Raw genomic sequence first — 23,720 nt, forward strand, 5'->3', positions numbered from 1 at the left:
AAACTGGAAAAGGAGGGTATGTCCTTCAATTGGAGAATGGCTGAACAAACTGTGGTATATGCGGGTGATGGAATACTATTGTGCTAAAAGGAAAAATAAACTGGAGACGTTCCAGACGAACTGGAGAGACCTCCAGGAACTGATGCAGAGCGAACGGAGCAGAGCCAGAAGAACATTGTACACAGAGACTGATATACTGTGGTAAAATCAAATGTAATGGACTTTTGTACCAGCAACAATGCAATGACCCAGGACAATTCTGAGGGATTTATGGTAAAGATGCTACCCACATTCAGAGGAAGAACTGCAGGAGAGGAAACATATAAGAAAAGCAACTGCTTGAACGCATGGGTCGGGGTGGACATGATTGGGGATGTGGACTCGAAACTACCACACCAATGCAACCACCAACAATTTGGAAATAGGTCTTGATCAAGGACACATGACAAAACCAGTGGAAATGTGCGTCGGCCATGGGTGGGGGAGTGAAGGGGAAAGTAGGAGCATGAATCATGTAACCATGTTAAAAACGATTATTAATAAATGTTTAAATTAAAAAAAAAAAAAGAAAATTTTGAAAATCCATTTCAATCTCAGCCTGACCCCTTGATTGGACATACATGCGTACTATGGGAGGATACAAGAGGCCTTGTGGCACCCTGGTATTTCAGAAGATTCTTGTCTCTCCTCCCAAATGATTCCTGGCATTTGGTGGACTAACCTCTGACTTACCCAGACTGAAGTCAGGTCTCTTCTGCCTTGGAGACTCAGAGGAGGGAGTTACATCACTAGTGTTATGAGTTGGGAATAGAGGAAGCAGCACAGCCCTCTTTGGACTTGCCTGGTAAGGCAGCTGTGTTAGTCTCTTTGCTAGCCAATAGATACATGAGGAGAGGGGCAAACTCAAATAAGCTAGGCAACTGGCCATGTGATTATGTGCTTTTATTCCCTCCAACCTGCTTTCACTATCTATTATAAATATTATATTTTAATAATATATTATAGTATTATAATTACTATTATAAATTAATATAGTCTCCAGAGAATTTTAATCCTAGCATGACAGTTCCACTTTTGACCCAGTATTCTTACGTTATGGAGTAGGACCTGGTTATGCATCTGGTGCTTAATAAATGTTTGTTTTGGTTGATTGGTTCTGTTATATATTTGAAGGAATGTTAAATATTTTTTAAACGCATAACTTATATCTTAATTTTATACTAAGTATTGATTCCAAGCCAGAAGAGTAGTAAGGGCCAGGCAGTGGAGGGTTAAAGTGACTTGCCAAGAGTTACACAAGTAGGAAGTGTCTGAGGCCACATTTGAATCCAGGATCTCCCTCTCCAGGCCTGCCTCTCTATGTCCACTGAGCTACGGAGCTGCCCCAAACGTTGAATAATTTCGATGTTTGAATAGGAGTAATTTTTTGGCTCCACCACATCAAACACCCCCCCCCCCCCCCCCAAAAAAAAAAAAAACAGCACACAAAAATTGGGACACTAATGCATTGTTGGTTGTTGTGAACTGATCCAACCATTCTGGAGAGCAATTTGGAAATATGCCCAAAGGGACATAAAAATGTGCATACCCTTTGATCCAGCAAATACCACTAGCTGGTCTATATCACAAAAAGGGAGAAAAAGGGTAAGGGACCAATTTGTACAAAACTATTTATAACAGCTCTTTTTGTGGTGGTAATCTGTCAATTGTGAAGTGATAAAAATGTGGTTCATTGTTGAATATCACTTGCTAAAGCCTACTTATTTCTCTTATTTCTAATCATTATCAAGGATGCCTTCTAGGAATGTATAAATGACTTATAAACGTTTTACATAGTTAGAGAAATAGGCATATAGCTTGATATGATTTTCTTTTAATGTCCTTTTTAAAGTAGAAATAAAATATTAATAAAAATCTGATATCTGTTCTATGCCTTTGGTAATAATAATAATAAAGCTAGCATTTATATAATGCTAACTATGTGCCAGGCAGTGTGCTGAATGCTTTACAGTTCTCTCATTTGATCCCAAAGCTATGCTTTTGTTAAGGAAAATTGACAACATAAATAATAATGACACTGATTATAATCATAATTGTCCATAATCATATGTCATCCTTTGTCAGTTGTTACAAAATAGTTTGTTTTCTAAATTGACTTTACTTTTGGTCACCATTTCTCAGCTTGACAAGCAAGCCAAGTGTTTACTGAGGCATTTCCAGGGCTTTTTTGTTGTTCTTGTTGTGAACTTTTATTTGTTTAAATAGTTTAGGAGTGAATAGTTTGAATTGCATGCCACATAGTTTTCTCATTAGTCTAGTTTTGTACTACTTTTGATCCTTGTTCTGACAAATAGGTAGTCTTATTTTACATAGCTAATTTAGGAATAACTTTTACAAATGAGTCTCTTCTTTTATTATTTAATCAGTTTAATTTGGATGGTGAGGGATATTATTTGGTACTAATTCATTTCTTGAAGAAAAATTCATGATCTTAGGATGTTAGACTTCTATATTGTTTATAAATAATTGTTTTTTCATTTATTTTTTCCAAATCGTGTTTTCTTATATGTTTTCCAATGACATAACTTTTCCTATCTTTGTCTTATAGTCACTTAGTTTCAGAGTACTACTCCAGAAAATATTTTTTATTCCTTCAGCCTTTTCAACCATTGTTGATACCTAAACTGAAGTTATTTCCATTGTTGTCTTTTTGTAAAGATTTATTATGAATATTACAACAGAAGATAACAAAATATTTCAGGAAATATCATTTCTTGAAGCATTATTTTTGAGATTAGTGGAACTACTGCTGCCAGGAATGGACAGGGATTCAACTAAGGAGCAATAAAAAGATTTCCTTTGCTGCTTTTAGGTTCCAGTGAATATTTTATAAGAAATTTCTAGCAGGTCCACTCATCTGAGTTGCCTGACTTTGTCCAGTTCCATTCAGCATCACTCAAGAAATAATTGAAGAACAATCAGTCTAGTTTGGGGTTTGGTAAGAAGGCAAGGGAAAGGAGAATAAGGTGTGTGTGTTATTCCTGCCTGCTCCCTGAGGAGCATAGGGCCGCAACCATCTCACGCCAACGGACTCTCTTCTGGGCAACTTCCCCCAGCTGGGCCCATGTCATTCCGACGGCCTTTGTTTCATTTTCGGCAGATCTTCGCCAGGTCTGTTTTGGCCTTCCGACTTTCCTCCTCCCTGGTGGATTCCAGCTCAGTGTTTGTCTGGCAACGTCATGGACTCTGTTGGAAAGCAATCTTCCAGACTAGGTGACAGTTGGTTTTGTTGGTTTAATGAGGTTGCCATTTCTGTAGCAAGTGAGACTTTTTACGGGGTGAGGTTGCTCGCCCCACACCCAACCCTCCTCCTTTTTCAGCCGGGCTTGGGACCGTCCTTGGCAGAGTTAAGGAGAATAAGGAATAGAGTATAATATTTTTAACTGATTACAGTGAAGGTGGAATAGATTTTTATGGTCTGGGAAAGTATAGAGGGTCAGAGAGACTGTGGAGGTAAAGGTTGGAACACACAGTAAACTTAGAGTGGGCAACCAGATGGCTCAGTGGAAAGAGTACCAGACCTGGAGTCATGAAGATTGAGTTCAAATCTAGTCTCATACACTTGGTAGCTGTGTGAACCCAGGTAAGTCACTTAACTTTTGTTTGCCTTAATTCACTGGAGAAGGAAATGGTAAAGCTCCCTAGTATCCTTGCTAAGAAAACGCTATGGATAGTAGTGGCATGGTCCATGGGGTCACAAAGTCAGACACAACTGAACAGCAACAAACTTAGAGAGGAAGTCAAGTATAGGAGACTATATTTAGATTAGAGATTTTAGAATCATGATCATAGAACTGTAACACTTCTGGTTGGTGTTGACAAGTTGCCTTTTCGCCTATGCAGCTGAGATGGTGAAGGGAGTAGGTTAGGGAAGTTAAAGAGTTTGCCTATAGTAACTTAAGTGACTTGAAATCCTTTAAAAAAGCAACATCTATATGATTAGCATAGGCTACTGGTTTTACTCCCCACAAGTTATGTTTTTTTTATAATAGAAAGTAAATGCTGTATTTGAGTGATCCTTTATTTGTAAAGATGGTAAAATATTTTTTAAGAACAAAAATAAAAGTTTAACAGAAACTAATTTGATTAAAAACATTAAAATTCACAATGCAAGGAAGAATATTGATGTTAAATATCAGACTGTAAAACTACATCATTCTATCATTGCTTCTGATGACATGTAGAAAATGAATTCAACAGAAAATGACTAAAGAACTAGAAGGAATAAACTGTAAGGATTGGAGGAAGAAAAAGAAATCTTATTTTCTTGTCTAAGCGTAAATGTTTAAGTTTGCAGTTGTAATAAAACACTTTTATTTCTAGTATTTATTATAGCCATGATGATTTTAAAGTTTAAGACTTTCTGGTTTTGTTATAATATACTTTGAAATTAGTATATTTATGTGTTATACATAATAGTTGATTTTATATGCCTGTATCAAGGTGCAAGATTGTATCCTATAATGCCTATAGGTAGTAAAGAGTTTTTTGATTTGTTTCTAAATCTCACCCCCTTTCCAACTACCTCTCCAATATATACAATATTAAATCTAAATATTCTTAGAGGAATTTGAATATTGAATATTATTTTGAACAACTCTTTGTGATTATAATTTTGCTAAAAGTTACTTGCTAAAATTGAGGATTCTTCAAACACTAGTAAGGTAGTAATAGGAAATCTAATTTTGCTGTGCTGGAATATAAGTGTGCAGACTGTTGTGACTGATCTAATTGAATACTGAATGTCCAAATATTTAACAATAAAGTCAACCTTAAAACAGTAGTACTGAGCAATTAGAAGTTATTGCTTTTATTCTTACATTGTTTATTAGTTTGTTACTCCCAAGTGATCTATAGTTTGATGTTAAATTATGTTTTAACTAAATATAACCTTCATAGTAAAATACATCTATACTTAACAGACTCATTTAAAAATTTTATTGTTCACTTCTGGTTTAAAATGGCTGCAGAGTAAAAGCAAGGGACTTCTTCTCCTCACCACCTACCTATATAAAACACATCAAAAAGACAAAAACCAAAATCATATGAGTGAAGGGACTTATTCAAAGGGTGCAGCCTTGAAGGTAGGCAGGGTTTAGGCATTTTCATGCTATAAGGGGATAAAATTACTCCTACCAAAGTGTGAGCTGATCATCCCACCCCCACTCTACCTATGGCGCCAGATCAAGAGTCAGAGTGAGCGTGGGATAATCACTAGGTTGTTGGGGCTGGCTGAGAACACCACAGACTTACCCCAGAGAGCAGTGAGACTTGAGACCCCAGAGGCTGAGGAATGTGGAGATTGGGCACAGAGATAGGGCAGAGAGGGGATGCACATAGCAGACACAGTGGAGACTGAAAAATAGCCTCAGGACAAAAAACCACTCTGTAGCTTGATACACAGAGAGCCCATCCTCCTCACTGAGACTTCTGGCTGGGAGGGAAAGAAAAAACTAACAAAGCAATGGCCACCAACACTCAAGAACTACAATCTACAACTATCAAAAAAACAAAAAACAAGAAAAAGCCTCTGACCTTGGATAATTTCTCTGGAGGAAAACTCTAGACTACAGAGAAGACAGAAGAGGATCACAAACCAGCAAACACAGCCAACCACCCCCACCCCCCACCCCCCAAAAAAGGAAATTGGTCAAAAAGCTCTTGAAGACCTCAGATTTGAGATGATGAACCATATGAGAAAGATAAAAGAAACTGGGAAATAGTTCAAAAAGGAAAATAACAGTTTAAAAGGCAGAATCTGCCACTTGGAAAAAGAAGCCCAGAAATCAGATAAAATGATAAGCAAATTGAAGACTAGAAGGAATCCATGAAACACAGGATAGACCAAGTCAAAAAGGAAAATCAAAAGATCGTAGCTGAAAACCAGTCTTTAAAAACTAGAATTAGTCAAGTAGAAGCTAATGATCTCACAAGATAGCAAGAATTAATAAAGCAAAGTCAAAAGAATGACAAATTAGAAGGAAACATGAAATATTGAGATATTGAGAAGATGGTTAACTTGGAAAACAGGTTCAGGAGAGACAATTTGAGAATCATAGGCTTACCTGAAAACCTGGAAATAAACAGAAACCTTGACATCATGCTACAGGAAATTATCCAAGAAAATTGCCCTGATATTCTTTAACAAGAGGGCAAAATAGACATTGAAAGAATCCATAGATCACCCTCTACATTAAATCCTCAAAAGACAACCCCCAGGAATGTAATTGCCAAATTTAAGAGCTTCCAACCCAAAGAGAAAACATTACAAGAAGTCAGAAAGAGGCAATTCAGATATCAAGGAACACCAATCAGGATTACACAGGATCTGGTACCCTCCACATTAAAGGACTGTAAGGCTTGGAATATGATATTCAGAAAGGCAAGAGAATTGGACCTACAACTTAAGGATCACCTAACCATCAAAACTGACTATATACTTCCAGGGAAAAGTATGAGCATTTAACAAAATAGAAGATTTCCAAGTATTTGTAAAGAAAAGATCAGAAATAAACAGGAAATTTGATGTCCAAATAAAATTTTATTGTTCCAATATTACTCAAGTAATCTTTTGTGATGTACTTTTTTTTCCAAACTGCTTGATTTTGTGACTAAATTAGTTTGTTGATGAATATTCGTATTTTGATTAGCAGCCTTAACTTTAGCTAACACATGAATTAGGTATGCTTTTTTCAGCCAAAACACACTATGATTCAGGGGAGTTTAAATCACTTAATACCACACTTATCAACAGTTTTAAAAAGAAGTTGTATATTTTGTTTTCTGAAACCGACATCACCTATTTCTCTGTAAAACAACAATACTATACCCATAAATAGTGTTCAAATACCAGGTGTTCTGTGTTCTGCTCTGTCTTCTGCCTGTTTGCAATTGCCAATCTAGTATTTCTCTTATTTTATTCAAGGATTTTTTTTTTGTACTTTAAAAAAAATTTTCTTGAAATCTTGGAAGAAATTATGAGGTTTCTTTCTGACTTTAGTGAAGAAGAAAGCAATTTTTTTCCACCAGTTAGCATATCTTCCCAGTTTTTTGTTTGTTTGTTTGTTTGGTTGGTTGGCTGGTTCACTTTTTGGCTTTAAAAAAAGCTTAAAAGCTTGAATGATGTACAAGACTGTTTAAAAAGATTTAAAAGAAAATGACTTTTAATTGCACATTGAGATATAATGACAAGATGTAGTTAAGGAAGAACACAATCCATATCTCATTTCAAGTGCTTAACTAACTTTCTGGTCATAGATAATATATTTCACTTCTCAAAGCCTGTTTCCTCTAATGTAAAATGAAGACAATAATTCCTTATTTGAGAATCAAATTCGATCATTGATAGATCATAGCCTGATTTGAGAGTTGAAAAGGCCTTTAGCTGTCTTTTCAACCAATCCTTTCATTTTTATAAATAAGGAAACTGAGGTCCAGAAAGCATTACACCCATGGAGTCAACCTATGAAAAATTTCTTGAGTCAGGAAATGGAGTGTCTTGTTTTAGAAATAGCAAAGATACCAGTGTTAATGGATCAAACTGGCTTGAGTCAGGTCAAAGGTGACAGTTCTGTCAGCAGCCTGGAAAGTACCTGGAGATTTTAGTACAGTTGACGTGATTGAATAACTTGCCTTTCTGAAGAAAAAGTCTCTCCAACAATAACCTAGGTCTGATTTTTTGAATACTAGGATGGTATGAGAACACTTTCCCTGAAACTGTTGCTGGAAATGGATTCTGACACCTTTGGTAGTAATCATGTGTTGCTATAAGTATACTTCTGGACCAGAATGCTCCATGTTGTTTGTTCTTGCTTTTTGTGATAACATAAACCTTTTTGGAGGTCCTGAGTAGCCCAGTTGGCAAGGGCAGACAGGTCACCTGTGACCTGGCTCAGGATAAGGGAATGCTAATACCAGGGCCCTTTGTACAAGGGAGAAATAGGAGGATAGATAATCTACAACAACAGAAAATATGAGAATTCTTTGACTTTATATCTCTTTTCATTTCTAACATAAATGTTTGTAGCAACAAGAGCAAGAATAAAAGATATTTTAATTAAATACAAAGAAGGGTATTATCACTTCTTGGCTTTGTGGCTGAGATCACATGTAGTAAGGGTATTTTTACCCTTAGAGATTTCCACCCATTAAACATTTTTTAAAATGTTGGAATGTTTTTTAATTATCTTTAATTGACTTTTGTTTCTGCTTTTTTTAAAGGAGGGTGCTTCAGCTCGTAAGACTCAAACTCCAGCTGCACAGCCAGTACCAAGACCAGGTGAAATTATTTTAAAATTACCATATTTTAAAATAAATAGCCCTAAAATTATATCAAATGACTTGAAAAAGTTAAAATTATATTTTCTTCTTATGGTCACTTAAGGACACATAAAGAGAGAACTTAGGTTTGTATTCTGTCCTCATGTATTTTTCATAAAAGCAATAGAACCTTAAAAAAATGATGCATACTGGACTGTTTATATTTATCTTGGTATATAAATCTCCCAAGTGAACACTTGCCTTGTAATTTATTTAAAGGTAATTTCTTTTCTTCACTTAGTGCTTTGGTTAATGGTATTACAGGTTAAACATAACTTAAAGGTTTCTTTACTTTATCCTTCAAAAAAAAAATGTGCCATTGATGCATGAACACATTTGCAGTATTACCAGATATGGTTTAAAAGTTTGTGGAATGATATTTTTGAAACTTGACTTAGACATAAATTTTTTAGAAAATTGTTTTTCATTTTTAAGAAGGGCAAAAAAATGTATCTCGGGCATAGATTTTTAAAAAAAAAAAAAGCTCTGGTGGCAGTGAGGTGGCTCAGTAGATTGAAAGCAAGAATCGGAGATAGGAGGTCCTGTGTTCAAATCTGGATTTAAATACTTCCTAGCTGTGGTCAGGTGTTTTTTTTTTTTTTTTTTTTTTTAAAACCCATTGCCTAACTCTTAATGTTCTTCTTGCCTTGGAACCAATGCACAGTATTGATTCTAAGATGGAAGGTAAGGGTTTTAAAAATAAAAATAAAACATTAGTTCTTATGTAGCTTTACTTTAAGGCTTTTTCATGTAGTGGTAAACATTTTCTAAATCATGCTTTTATAGGAAAAGTTCCCCTCCCCCCTTTCCCTGATTAAAAAACTTTTACTATAATGGCTTTATCTCTTACTTTTAAGTAGCAACCTTTAGATCAGGAGTTACATGGAGGATCATTGTTTCTGAATTAGCAGGGATAACCCTTTATTCTACTTTTATAAAAAAAATTCCACTGGTTGGATTGAATATTGAATTGAATTTAATGTTGTCAAATAATAAATATTAAGATATATTTAGAAAGCAATTCTGTGTCAGAATTTACTTCTAGTTTTTAATATAGGAATGCTCTAATATCCTTTCTGCTCATCTCCTAAGAGTTTTTGAGAATAAGCTTGCATTTCACACAAAAATATAAAAGAAGTAGAAATAGTCATTCAAAAATTCATATTTAAACTTATGTAAGTATGCTATGCCACAGGGTTTATAAGTATATAATAGTTACTATGACTGAGCATCATGAAAAAGATCATACTGGAATTGAGTTTAGAGTCTATCATTCCCTTTAGCCAGGTTTAGTGAACATAAAAATACCCATTGATATTTAAAGATATTTGATGTTTTTTAAACATCTGCATAAACTAGATGAATTGCAGGGTAATATAATTCAGGTCCCTTTTGGGGGGAAATTTTAAAATTGCCATTCAAGTAAGTCAAAACATCTTTCTGGCTCTAACTTATCAAAAGTGGACTGGGCAATAAAAAAGAGCAAAATTATCTGTATTTATGTTTGACTGCTTTGACCATCTACCTACTTATTTATAAATTACCTTCTCTAGGCGCCCCCCTTCCCCCCGCATTCCTTTTCTTTTTTTTCTTCTCATTTTTTTCTTTTGTATCTTTTATGTTAAATCCCACATACTTTGTTTTCCTTCCATACTGCATTTCTTAAATGCCACTGTCTTTTATTCTTTAAAAATTTTTTTCTAAGTCTATTTATTTAATTAATTTAGAGTATTTTCCCATGGTTACATGATTCATGTTCTTTCCCTCCCCTTCTCCCGCTCTCTCCCATAGCCAACAAGCAATTCCATTGGGCTTTTTTATGTGTATCATTGAACAAGACCTATTTCATATTATTAATATTTGCACTAGAGTGATTGTAGTCTACATCCCCAATCATATCCCCATTGAAGAATGTGATCAAGCAGATGCTTTTCTTCTTTGTTTCTACTCCCACAGTTCTTTCTCTGGATGTGGGTAATGTTCTTTCTCAGAAGTCCTTCAGAACTGTCCTGGATCATTGCATTGCTGCTAGTGGAGAAGTCCATTACATTCAGTTGTGCCATAGCTAGTCTGTCTCTGTGTATAAGGTTCTCCTGGTTCTGCTCCTTTCACTCTGCATCAATTCCTGGAGGTCATTTCAGTTCACATGGAATTCCTTCAGTTCATTATTCCTTTGAGCACAGTAGCATTCCATCACCAACAGATACCATAATTTTTTTTATCCATTCCCCAATTGAAGGGCCTCATTTTCTATTTTTTTTTTTTTTTTTTTTTTTTTTTTTTTTGCCACCACAAAGAGCTGGCTATAACTATTTTTGTAGAAATCTTTTTCCTTATTATCTCTTTGGGGTATAATCCCAGCAGTGGTAAGGCTGGATCAAAGAGCAAGCAGTCTTTTAAAGCCCTTTGGGGAATAGTTCCAAATTGCCATACAGAATGGTTGGATCAATTCACAACTCCACCAGCAGTGCATTAATGTCCCAATTTTGCCACATCCCCTCCAACATTTATTATTTTCCTTTGTTGTCATATTAGCCAATCTGCCAGGTATGAGGTGGTACCTCAGAATTGTTTTGATTGCATTTCTCTAATTATGAAAGATTTAAAACATTTTTTCATGTGCTTTTTGATAGTTTTGATTTCTTTATCTGAAAATTGTCAATTCATGTCCTTTGTCCACTTATCAATTGGGGAATGGCTTGATTTTTTTGTATAATTAATTTAACTCCTTATAAAGTTGTATAATTAGACTTTTGTTAGAGGTTTTTGTTATAAAGATTTTTTCCCAAATTGTTGCTTCCCTTCTAATTTTAGTTGTCTTCTATTCTTTTTATTTTGACTTGTCCTTTATTTCTTTCATTGTGGAGGGCTGATTCTCTGTTCTCTTTGCAGTTCTCATTCTTATCTAGTTGTTTTTTTTCCCCCCTTTCTTTTACTGCCATTTTTGTCAATTGTTTTCTACATTTATCTCCCCTTTCACCATCTTTGGGCTGTCTAGTTTCATTTATCACATAGAATTTAATTCCTTCAGATCCTAAATATAAGACTATTATGATAATTTTATACAAGAGTAAAATATTCTGTCTCTTTCACATATTCTATCCCTTAAGCTTGCCTTTAGAGGCTGAAAAACTGATGTTCAAGTCTTGCTTTACTGTGTTTGTGACCCTGAGCCATTCACTTAACCTTTCTGGACTGTAGACAACTTTGTAATATTAAAATTTTCTAAAAAAGGTGCCAGGCTGCAAGAGTGGAGGGCATTTCCTCATCTGGAGTTCCATATACTAGTGAAAATTTAGGTCCAGTATCTATCTTAGACCCTCTTCTCTTTTGCATCCATGCCATGTGACAGATGCTTTACTAATTTATTTGCATCTCCCACATTTTGTATATTAATGTACATAATAAGTGTGCTTAATAAATAATTGTTGAAATAAATTTAATTCAGAGAGGAACTGTGGAATTGAATACATGAAATGTGAATTTGTAATGTAGTTGAGTAAGTTTTACATATATATCATATATGGAATAAAAACATTGTGCTTAAGCTCTGAGATATAGAAAGCAAACTAGGGGTAGTCCTTGCTCTTAAAAGAAAACACATTCTGGTCATGGAAGACAATAAGGTTTCAACTACAAGTCAGAGGGTAAAACCTTATGTTCTGTATGGTGATATCAGAAAAGGAGATGATAGTATATATTAGTTAAGGTCATTTCCACTAATAAACTATATCTATTTATAATGTACTATTTAATGTTTCTAGTGACTGCTGAACACTTTCTTTTCTGCGTATTCAGTGATTGTGGCTACAGTGAGATAAATTATAAACTCTAGAAATTTGGAGAATTCATTGAACATTAATTGTTGGATAATATCATTTGATCTGGCCCTTAAAAAAAATAGGTTGAGTGGTTACAATGGGATGGGATGGAATTGAGAAGCACTTAGTTAACACATATATATTAAACAATTACAATGTGCTAAATATGCAGTGCTAAATTCTTGACGAAAGAAATGCCATATACCAGTTTTACCCTTAGGGAACTTACATTCTAATAAGAGAGATATAACATGCTGAAAGAAACCATATACTCAAGATATGAAATGTAAATGGAAGGCAATTTTAAAAAAAAGGAACTGGAATGTGGTGGTAAGGAGGGACTAGCAGGACACTTGACTTTTGAGTCTGAGGATCTGAATTCATTGTCTGCTCCTGTCACTACATGAGTTTCATCATCTATTTAATGAAAAGGTAGGAAAAGACAATATCTAGGGTCCCTTTCAATTCTAAATCTATGATAATATGAGTATAATTTTGAAGGGTAACATAGATATTGGGTGTTACATGAGTAGAATAGTTTAAGTGAAGCATAGGAAGTAATAATGGCAACTAAGATTCATGTGATACCATATTAAACATTTACATATATTTTCTCATCTGATAATTATTGAAAGCTTTATAAAGTAGTATAAATATTATCATAACTTTCACAGAATACAATTATTAAATTTATAAAATTGAGTCTTGATCTACATTCACTCAGGTAACGTTAGGATTCAGACATGTGTTTCTGCCTCTCAGTCTAATTCACTTTTTCTGTAGTTTATAGCCTGGGTATAGAATCATGATAGAAAATATGAGCTTTTAGGAGGCATTGGTTGGTGAGCTAGTGATTGAATCTGAGTAGGGAAATAATAAGAGTGTGTTCTTGAATAAAATTAATCTTGTGGTAGTAGGCAAAATGGATTAGAGAGGGAAAAGAAACTAGAGACTGCTGGAGTAATCAGGGCATGAGGTAATGAAAGCCTGACTAGGTGGAAGCTAATGAAGTATAAGAAGGGATGGCTTCAATTTTCCATTAATAGTAGATAGTTGGCATAGGTAAATGAAACTTACAGATAATGCATATTTTCTTTTGGCCAGTAATTTAAAACTGCTTGAAACTAAATCTTGTCCATTTGATTATTAACAATAACAAAATTACCTGATAAGTTGCTCTTAAAGAGTTTTATCATCTAGCTACCAATTTAAATATGTATTTCTTGTTTGCTTTGTGTCTATTCTGTCTTGAAGATATAAATGTATTTATTTTTTAAAATATATTTGTTGCACTTGAGTTCCAAGATGTTCTTTTACCTTCTTCCCTTCCAATTCTGTATTAGAGAAGGATAGTGTGCGTGCGTGCGTGCGTGCGTGCGTGCGTGTGTGTGTGTGTGTAAAAGGGTAAGTAACTGCAGCACAACTTATTCAGCCACTCTAATTGAGAGGCATCCCCTCAGTTTCTAGCTCTCAAGTAGAATGGCTGAATAAGTTGTATTCGAGAACATATTGGGAAATAAACCTAATAGTGGTATTGCTGCGTCAGGGGGTAAACACAGTTTTATTATAACTATGGGCATAATTCCAGATTGTCCTCCAGAATGTTTGAATTAGTTCACAGTTCTGCTAATGGTATATTAGTGCCCTCATGTTTCTACATCCCCTCCAGAATTTATCATTTACCCCTTCTATCATTTTAGCCAATCTGATAAGTATGAGATATGATATCTCCATTGTAGTTCTCTAATCAATAATGATTTAGAGAATATTTTTATATGACCACTAGATATCTTTGATTGCTTCATCTGAAAATTGCTTGTTTATATTCTTTAACCATTTATCAGACTTATTTTTGACTAAGTTCTATTTTAGTTATAAGCCCTTTATTAGATAAATTAGAATATTTCCCCCCAATTTCAGGCTTTCTTTCTCATCTTGACTATCTTTGTTTTATTTGTAGAAAAGCCTTCTAATTTATTGTAATCAGAATGACCCAATTTACATTTTACATTCTCTTGTTTATTCATATTTTTGTCTCCTATCCATGAATTTGATAGGTAATATATTCCATGCTTTTATAATTTACTTGTGATATCTCCTTTTAATTCTAGGTTATATATTCATTTTGACCATATTTTGGTAAATGATGTAAGATATTGGTCTGTACCTAATTTCTGCCAAAGTTTTCCAGTTTTCCCAACTCTTTTTACTAAACAGTGAATTCTTATCTTTTTTTTCATTTAATAATTTTTATTTTTTAGAAAAGTTAACATGGTTACATGATTCATGCTCATACTTTCCCCTTCACCCCCACCCCCCATTGCCGATGCGCATTTCCTCTGGTTTTAACATTTGTCATTGATCAAGACCTATTTCCAAATTGTTGATAGTTGCATTGGAGTGGTAGTTGAATTCTTATCTTGAAATCTTAAATCTTTACATTTATCAAACACAGGGTTATGCTAGTATTTACTACTGTGTATTGTATATCTACTTCATTCTCCTGATCCACCATTTTATTTCTTAGACAGTACCAGTTAGCTTTGATATATATCACATAATAAGTTTAAGATCTGCTACTGCTATATGTTCTTCCTTTACTTTTTGTTTTTCATTAATTCTATTCATTACCTTTTGTTCTTCCAAATAAATTATGTTATTATTTTTTTAGCTCCATAAAATAATTTTTTGGTTTTTTGGTAATTTAATTGAAGTGATGTTTTTTTTTTTTTTATTGCCTCTTATTTTGTTAGGTTGAATGAAGAACATTTTATTGAATACATCATATTAATGATATTAGCTAATCAATCCCATACAATCAAAAATCAATTCTAGGGCAAAAGATTGGTAAAATCTAGACAATTATAGTTCCGTGAGTTGCCTGGGGTCACATAGCTGGGAAGTGTCAGAGAACAGATTTGAACCTATGACCTCCCATCTCTAGGCCTGGTTCACCTAGCTGCCCCAGTTCCTATGTTTCCTTAAGTTTCCTTAAGATTCATAATTCTTTTTCTGTTGATATCTACGTTCAAAAGTAGCCAAAACCTAATATTTCTATTATAAAACTAATAATGTTTTGAAGCTTTTCCTTATGAATAGATTAAGAGAAAACTATATAAAATCATCTGTTACGATTTAATAACTTTTGACCAGAGGCTATTCCTAGTACTTTGGGATTTTGGCGTAGTTTGTGAAAAAAAATAAAATGATAATTCATTAACCATTAAAGCGAATCTCATATATTCTCCACTATGCTGTTGTTACACTGGTCTTATTTTTATGATTTTGTATTTTTAGACTCTTAATTTGTAAAAGTAATTAATTTTTTAAAAACTTTCCAAATAATGTGATTTCTTCTCATATACAGTTTCTCAGGCAAGACCTCCTCCGAACCAGAAAAAAGGTAAGTGCCTATAGAATTTTAAATTTTTTCCTCCCAAATAAATGTAAATAGTATTGATAAAAGGACTTTCAGTAAGGGAAGAAAATTTATTAAATGTAAATGGTTATCATCTCAATTATTTTAAAACAATTTTTTTTATATTTTTTTTAAACCCTTACCTTCTGTCTTGGAGTCAATACAAAGTATTGGCTCCAAGGCAGAAGAGTGGTTAAGGGTAGGCAATGGGGGTCAAGTGACTTGCCCAGGGTCACACAGCTGGGAAGTGTCTGAGGCCAGATTTGAACCTAGGACCTCCCATCTCTAGGCCTGGCTCTTAATCCACTGAGCTACCTAGCTGCCCCTAAAACATTTTTTAATGCGTTTTTAATATTATAATTTCCCAATAATTCCCCATTCTTAGTTTCTTCTTTCCTGCGATGAGACTTGTAGTATAGTGAGCACAACTAACACAGCATTTAACATTTCCTTATTCATTCATAGTCTACCACTTCTCTGCTAGAAATAACTGACTATATTCCAAAGAATTGACTAGTGCCTTTGATATATGGTATCTTTTAATTTTCTATAACACTTCTATAATCATTATGTATATTCTAGTTCCACTCAGTTTTCATTAGTTCATATAAATCCTCTCAGAATTCTTCATTACTCTATAGTAATTCTCTACTATATTCTTATGCCTCGGTTTGGCCAACTTTTCCCCTATGTCAGTGATTCCCAAAGTGGGCACTACCACCTCCTGGTGGGTGCTGCAATGATCCAGGGGCGTGGTGATGGCCATAGGTACATTTATCTTTCCTATTAATTGCTATTAAAATTAAAAAAAATTAATTTCCAGGGGGCTAAGTAATATTTTCTGGAAAGGGGGCAGTAGGCCAAAAAAGTTTGGGAACCACCGCCCTATGTCTTCTATTTCCAGGGAGTTTTAATTTTGTATTGGCTTTGGAATTTTTTTGTTTACTGTAATTTTGTTGTTTACTGTAACGTGTCTAGGAATATTTTAGCATATATGGAGTATTTTCTTCTGTCTTGAAAATTATTGAGGCATATACTTGATAGCACAATGGGTCAGAATGTGAACAACTTTGTGATGTTTCTAGTTCTATAAACTATCTTCCTAGTCTCTTTAACAATGGGCTATTGTTTTTTTCTTTGGCATTTGGGATGAGGTGACACTTAATATCTGTTTTAATTTTCATTTCTTCTTATTAAAAACACTTTGTTACCTCTTCTCAATTCTAGGATCTCGAACACCCATTATCATTATTCCAGCAGCTACCACATCTTTAATAACTATGCTTAATGCAAAAGATCTACTCCAAGACCTAAAGTAAGTTGTTGATGAACTTATTTTTCAGAAGATTATCTTCACATTTAAAAGTGACATTCAGAAGGCATTACTGACAGCAGTATTGTTGATTTAGTTTTTTATTTGTACTATAATGTAGACATATCATTTAGAATGATAGTTAATAAGGTTTTTATGACTGGAGACTTTAAAAATAATTAAATACAACTTGTTTAGAGTCTTTAAAATGCTTGTCATAATATTATATGAGGTCAGTAACATACTTATATCAAGAATCTTAAGATTAGTTTTTTGAAATACTATATGTGGTTGTTTCAGTTATGTCCAACTCTTGTGACCCCATTTGGGGTTTTCTTGGATAAGTAGTATTAATAGCAAATTTGCCATGGCCTTCTCCAATTGATTTTACAGATGAAGGAAACTGAGACGAACAGGGTTAAGTGATTTACCCCAGATCACATAGCTAGTAAGTGCCTAAGATCAGATTTTAAGTGAGGGTGGTGGGAGTGGTGGAGTGGGAAGAATCTTTCTGACTTTATTTCCTGTACACTGCTGCCACCTAATTACATGAAATAGTGTATAGTTTTTCTTATTTTTATGAAGTTTTGACATTGAGGTGCATTTTGCATCTTTAACTGTTAGAAGAGTAAGGAAACATAATATGGTGAATGTGAAACAGAGCAGAGAAATTTAAATGTAAACAAAATCTATTCCAGTATAGTTAGTGGAAGGACCAATAATAGAATTCAAATTGTCATATTGTCACATAGTAAATTTGCTAAGTGCTCTATTTTTAAGGTTTTGTGTATAAATATTATTTTTGTAAATTTTACATACTAGGAAAAGGATTCTTAACCGTTTTTGTGTCATTAACCCTTTTGGTAGTATGGGACCACTTCTCAATGTTATTTTTAAATGCATAAGTTGAAATACATAGAATTTCAAATAAAACCAGTCATAGTGAATATTGATATAAAATCATTATGAATGTATGTAGTGTGTGTACGTACACACACACACACACACACACACATTCTCTCATGTATGTTAAGAATCCCTACATTAGGGTATCTTTTCTTTTTCTTCTTTTTTTTTTGTTTGTTTTAAACATTTGATCTTATCCTGGGAGCTAAGTGGTGCTACCTACTTAGAGGCAGGTAGGTGACACTTTGAGAAAGACTGTTTTACATGAAGCCAGAAAGACCTGAACTCAAATCTGGCTGGGTCCACTTACTAACTGGGTCATCCTGGGCAAGTCACTTAAACTCACTCAGCTTCAGTTTCCTTATCCATGAAATGGAAATGATAGTAATCCTATCTATTTCATAGGATCGTCTTGAAGATCAAATGAGGTAATTATGTAAATCTTAAAGTGCCATATGAATGCTGACGGTTACTCTCTCATGTGAATTGCATTCTCATATTATTATTTGCGTAACATTGGGTTTTCAGTTTTGACTCCTCACTATCACAGACATAGCTGACTGACATCTCTGCCAAAATGTCCAATAGGTATTTCAAGCTCTTATATCATCAAAATAGAGCTCACTATATTTCCCACTCACACTTATTCATCTTTCATATATCTGAATTTTTTAATGGCATTATCATTGTTCTAGTCACTCAGGTACTTAGCCTTTCAATTTATATTAACATTTCTTGCTTATTCAAATCCTAAATCTACTCACTTGCCAAATCTTTTCAGATCTTTTCCACAACATCTATTTTTATATGTTCCCTTCTTTCTGCCCACAAGGTTATCCTAAATCAGGCCTTCCTAACTGATCTCTTTGGTCTATTCTCTCCTTTTCTTATCCAGAAATGTCAAATTCTAGAATGCTCCCAACCAGATTGAAATGTAATTGGGGAATATTTAACAAAATAACATAAAAATAACAATTGAGCAAAGATAATATTCATGTGTGGCTTTTTAAGTCAATATGCAACCCTTAGACATTCATTTCTATTTGAATTTGACACCATTGCCCTAGTTCATTTTCCATAAAATTGCTGAATTGATGTTCATAAAGCACAAGTCTGACCATGTTACTACCTCATGTAGGAGAATGGGACACTTAATTCTAGGATAAAGTGTATACTCTTTATTTGATATAAATTATCTTGGAGTTCCTTTCAGGTGAAAACTATGCCGCCTTAATCTTATTTTAATTTTCTTTTGATTTTGATCTTTGTTGTTACAAATTGATGGTTTTACTAAATAGTTTAGTTGAAAATGGCTCCCACCTCTGCAGAAATCTTGAGTTGTAAGTATAGCTTGTTTATTAAAAATATGTTTTTGCATTAGGAGCAATCTTATCTTCACTCTCATTTTCTCATAACTGTTAGCTCACATTTGTGTAGCACTTTTCAACTTCAAAGTATCTTACATAATGCAGACCCACAAAGTGAAGCAGTATAAGGACTATTATTTCCATTTTATAGGTGAGAGTGAGTTATAGAAGTAAAATGGCTTGTTGAGTATTTTTTTAAAATAGGAACTTTGGTAAAGTGCTTTAAAGTTTGCAAAGTAATTTATATACATTATCTCATTGGATCCTTATAGCAGTCCTGCAAAGTTGATACTATTGGGAATATTAAACTTCATTATATAAGATCAGCCCTCCCCCATATCCCACTACTTGTTTGTATCAGAGACAGGATTGGTGTAAGTCTTCTTTCTTTGGATGTGGTGGAAGAGAGTTCCCTCCCAAGAGTCTGATTCTGAGAAACAGTTATATCCCTTTCTGTTAAGATATAGGCACAGTGGATAGAGAGGCTTGAAATTAGGAGAATCTGGGTTCAAATTTTGACTCAAATTCTTTGTATTGTGTGACTCTAGGTGAGTCACTTAATCCCAATTGTCTAACCCTTTCCTTTCTGTCTTATAGTTGCTACTAGTACAGGAAAGTAAAGGTTTAAAAAAGATGTGCTCATTTTGACCATTTGTGATGATGTTTGTTCTTTATTGTATCCAAAATCTCCTTGCTTCTTGATGAAAATGTTCATGATTGGTAGGTATGAAGCTTTTGTAGAATCTACAAGCCTTTTTCAAACTCTTTAATATTCTTACCTAATTTTCTTATAACTTCAAATTCCCCCGTGCCTCCTTTTGTGTAGAAAGACTATTTTAGTTTTTGATTTTTGTTCGGTTCCTGGCTTGGCTGGTTCTCAGAAGGCATCTGAGACATAGTCCATCATCAGAGTTATTAACTAGGAGCCTTTTCCAGTTTAGTAGAATTTGTTGGAGTTTGTATTTCACTGACTTAGTCTTTGAGTTCTTCTAGTCACCTCTCCACCATATAGGGGTGTTAGAGAAGGACTTGATGGTTTTAAGGATTTAGCAGCCTAATAAATATTTTATCCTTAAGAATAGTTACAGCTGCATTACTTACTAGAAACCTTTTTTGATTCAAATAAATGGTGAAATATTTTATGTTTCTGTAGCGCCATAGGAAGGAGTTATGTTTACCACACACTTAGCCTAACTTCTTAACTAGCTTGCTAAATGGTCAATTCCTTTTCAGTTCTAGTATATTTATTTCAAATATGATTTGTGTCTAGTTTTGGGAGGTAGGAGTGGGTGAAGAAATTTAAATTGGGCACTAACTGCTTTGATCTTGCTTTCTTCTTTTAAACCAACTTTAACTTACTTTTTAGTAACTTAACTCTTTTTAGATTTATTCTTGTTATATCCTGTGTAATGTTATTTTAATGGAAAAATATCTTCTTTAGTGCTTTACTCTCTGATTTGGGACAATTAAAATGATTATGTTTACAAATGACGGAAGTGAGAATTGGTTTTCCCGATGAATTGGTATTGTGATTAATAAAAATTCCAAGAGACTAGAATCTGGGTAAGAAAAGTTAATTTACTGATTAGGCTGGCAATAACCAATAAATTAATGGTTTATGATCTCTCTTCTCAATCAGAGACCATTCAGCATCTTAAATCATTCAAATATAATTCTGAAAGCTCATTATTAAGGCCTCCCAAAGGCAGTCCAAGACATCTCTAATTGTTGGCTACTTAATGAGAAGATGGGCTAATATTTTCCAGTCCCACCCTGATCCCTTCGTAATAGTGGGAGGAAGCCATGTGCCTAACCATAAGATTCCAATATCCTTGCTGATCCAGATGGAGAAATCAAGTTTGGTCTAGTTAAGATTGATTATTATCATTCATAACAATTACCCTCCACACATGCTTGCATGGAGCCAGATTTGTTTGCTGGGAAGGATGGCTCTTATATTCTCATTCTTAATTGTCCCAAGTTTAGGGGATGCTTCAGGACAAAGAATACAAGATACATTCCTTTTATTGTCAGGACAAAAGAATGTGGAAACAGATTGAACATGAATGAAATACAATGTTACAGATCAATATTAGAAATCAATTAATTCAATATTGAATAAATCTCAGTATGTAATACTAGACAGTGTTATACAAATAAATTATGCATTGCATAAATGTTGGTTACTTATTTAACATTTCAGAGTTATTATTTTCCTTTTCACGTTTAGAGAAAGAGTCCTTTGACAAGTGTCTAAGTAGGGGAAATATAGTCTTTAAAAATATTTATAGCAATGTTTAGGATGTTTTTTTAACAGGAGATTATTTTGTTTTAAAGTGCATGTTTTTTGACTCGATAGCCTAAATAAAATTTATTTCCATATTTTAATGATTGATAATGATTTGTCATTAATTTATGAATTTTATTTTGTCAGGTCTAAGCTAGATATTTTAAAAATGTTGCTTTTAGAAGGAATAACAAGAAAAGAATATTCTATATTATACAGAACCCAAATTGAATCTATGCCAACATGAACCATGGGCTACAACCTGTACTATAATTGTGTTGAGAGGAGTTTTCAATTATGCATTAATTATATAGCAAGGTCTCCAGCTGACTTACGCTATAGGGAAGCTGTCAGTTGCAGTGAGGTATTAAAACATTGAAATACTTAAGCTTAAAAATAAAATTAAGAATGTTTTACCTTAAGATTGTGGCCTCTTTGCTTATGTGGCTTTGCTGTTTTCAAACTTAATGCTAAACACATAATAAACATTTTATCATGATTACTTACCTGAATTTTTAAGTTAAAGGGTAGAACATGCCAACTTTTAAAGTACCACATGTCAACTCCTGCATTGAAATTTGGCATTCTTGATAATAATAGCTGGCATGTATATAGGACTTAAAGGCTTACAGAATATTCTCCAAACTTTATCTCATCAACCTTATGAGAAACAGAGTGCTACAAATATAGGTCTTAGTATATCTCATTTACAGTTGAGGCTTAGAGAATTTCATGAGGAATTGAGGATGACACCTAAATTTTAAGGCTGGGTGACTGAGGAATGTGTGTCTTTTGACAAGTAATAGGAAAATCTGGAAGAAAAGTGAAGGTTTGGGGAGAAATATAATGAATTCAGATTTGGACAGGTTGAGTTTAAGATAGCTACAGGGCATCCATTTCAAAATATCTAGTTGGAGGTGCAAGACCCGAGGTCAGGAGAGAGATTAGGACCAAACAATTAGATCTGAGACTCATCTACATAGAGATGACAGTTGATACCTTAGGAGCTGATAAGATCACCAAGGGAACAGTATAAAGAAAAGAAGGGGGCCCAAGCGCCTAACCCATGACTAGTGGGCATAACTTGAATGATAGTCCAGCAAAGGAGAAAGGAGTAATAAGATAGGAAGAGAAACAGAGAGCAGTACCCCAAAAATCAAGAGAGAAGAGAGTATTGAAGAGGATGATTCAGGCTTAGATTACACCAGAATAATATTTATCTCCCCCATAACTAGTGCCATTATTAGAGTGTGTGTGTGTGTGTGTGTGTGTGTGTGTGTGTGTGTGTGTGTGTGTGTGTGTGTGTAGAGTTAAGAGACTGTGACATTGAGACAGTTTTAGATTATCACTGTCAAGAGAAGATATTGTTTGGCAGAAATGCTATTTAGGAATAAAGAATCTAGAAAATGTGAATATTCTAGGACTAAACATTTTTTCTCTTGGTATGAATGCTTTTTAGCTTTGTTAATTGAGTAGTATTTTATTGGTGAACTTTTGTTTCAGAGGCTTCTGTTGAATTAATATGTCAATTTGAAGTATTAATAATTATGAAATTTCTAGGCTATAGATAATTTTAAATAACATTTTTCTAAAACATAGCTCTTATAATATTTTCTTTTCCAGCAATTGAGCAGCATATTTATTTCTAAGATGTTTATTGAGGAGATTTAGATCTTTTAAAAATAAGTGACTATATCCCACCTGTCACATAAACTTATTGAGGGCTCTGTTTTGGTATCATACAGTGCTTAGCACAGTACATTATACATAATAAATGCTTAAATATGTGTTAAATTATAATGGCTTTATTGTAAACTAATAATTCATGAAATGTATAGTTTTTTTTTTTTTTTTTTGGCTTTTTGGCTTTTTGGCTTTTTGGCTTTTTGGCTTTTTGGCTTTTTGTGCTAAGTATAATGCCTACAGGAACCTTATGTATGCATAAATAAAGCTCGTAACCAAAATGATCATGAGACCAAAGTAAAATAGAAAGATAACCTAAGTGTCCAAGGAATTAAAGAGGTTTGAGATAGATTAGTTATGGTGTAAACATTCTTTACTTCTGTTAACACACATTATTTACCTTGCATGTAGAATAAGTATGGGGCATTTAGGAAAGGGAAAACAGATATTTTAGTGACTCATTAAATATTTTTCTGACCACAAAATTAACAGTTTACAAGATTGTTGAACTTATTTTTTTTAGTAAAAAGAGAGCAAGCATAAAGAC

The 23,720-nt window shown here is 33.8% G+C and overlaps 1 protein-coding gene across 1 annotated transcript in view; it reads left to right on the forward strand.

Moving 5' to 3' along the window:
• The window catches only part of CDC73 (cell division cycle 73), a 157,628-nt gene that overhangs the window by 117,526 nt on the left and 16,382 nt on the right, over nucleotides 1-23,720 (forward strand). Inside the window, exons 11-13 of the mRNA XM_044675861.1 lie at nucleotides 8,281-8,338; nucleotides 15,568-15,603; nucleotides 16,846-16,933. Of these exons, the coding sequence (XP_044531796.1) occupies nucleotides 8,281-8,338; nucleotides 15,568-15,603; nucleotides 16,846-16,933 (182 nt within the window). The remainder of the gene's footprint in view (nucleotides 1-8,280; nucleotides 8,339-15,567; nucleotides 15,604-16,845; nucleotides 16,934-23,720) is intronic.

Source organism: Gracilinanus agilis, chromosome 4 (assembly GCF_016433145.1).
Source record: "Gracilinanus agilis isolate LMUSP501 chromosome 4, AgileGrace, whole genome shotgun sequence".
Classification (NCBI taxonomy): domain Eukaryota; kingdom Metazoa; phylum Chordata; class Mammalia; order Didelphimorphia; family Didelphidae; genus Gracilinanus; species Gracilinanus agilis.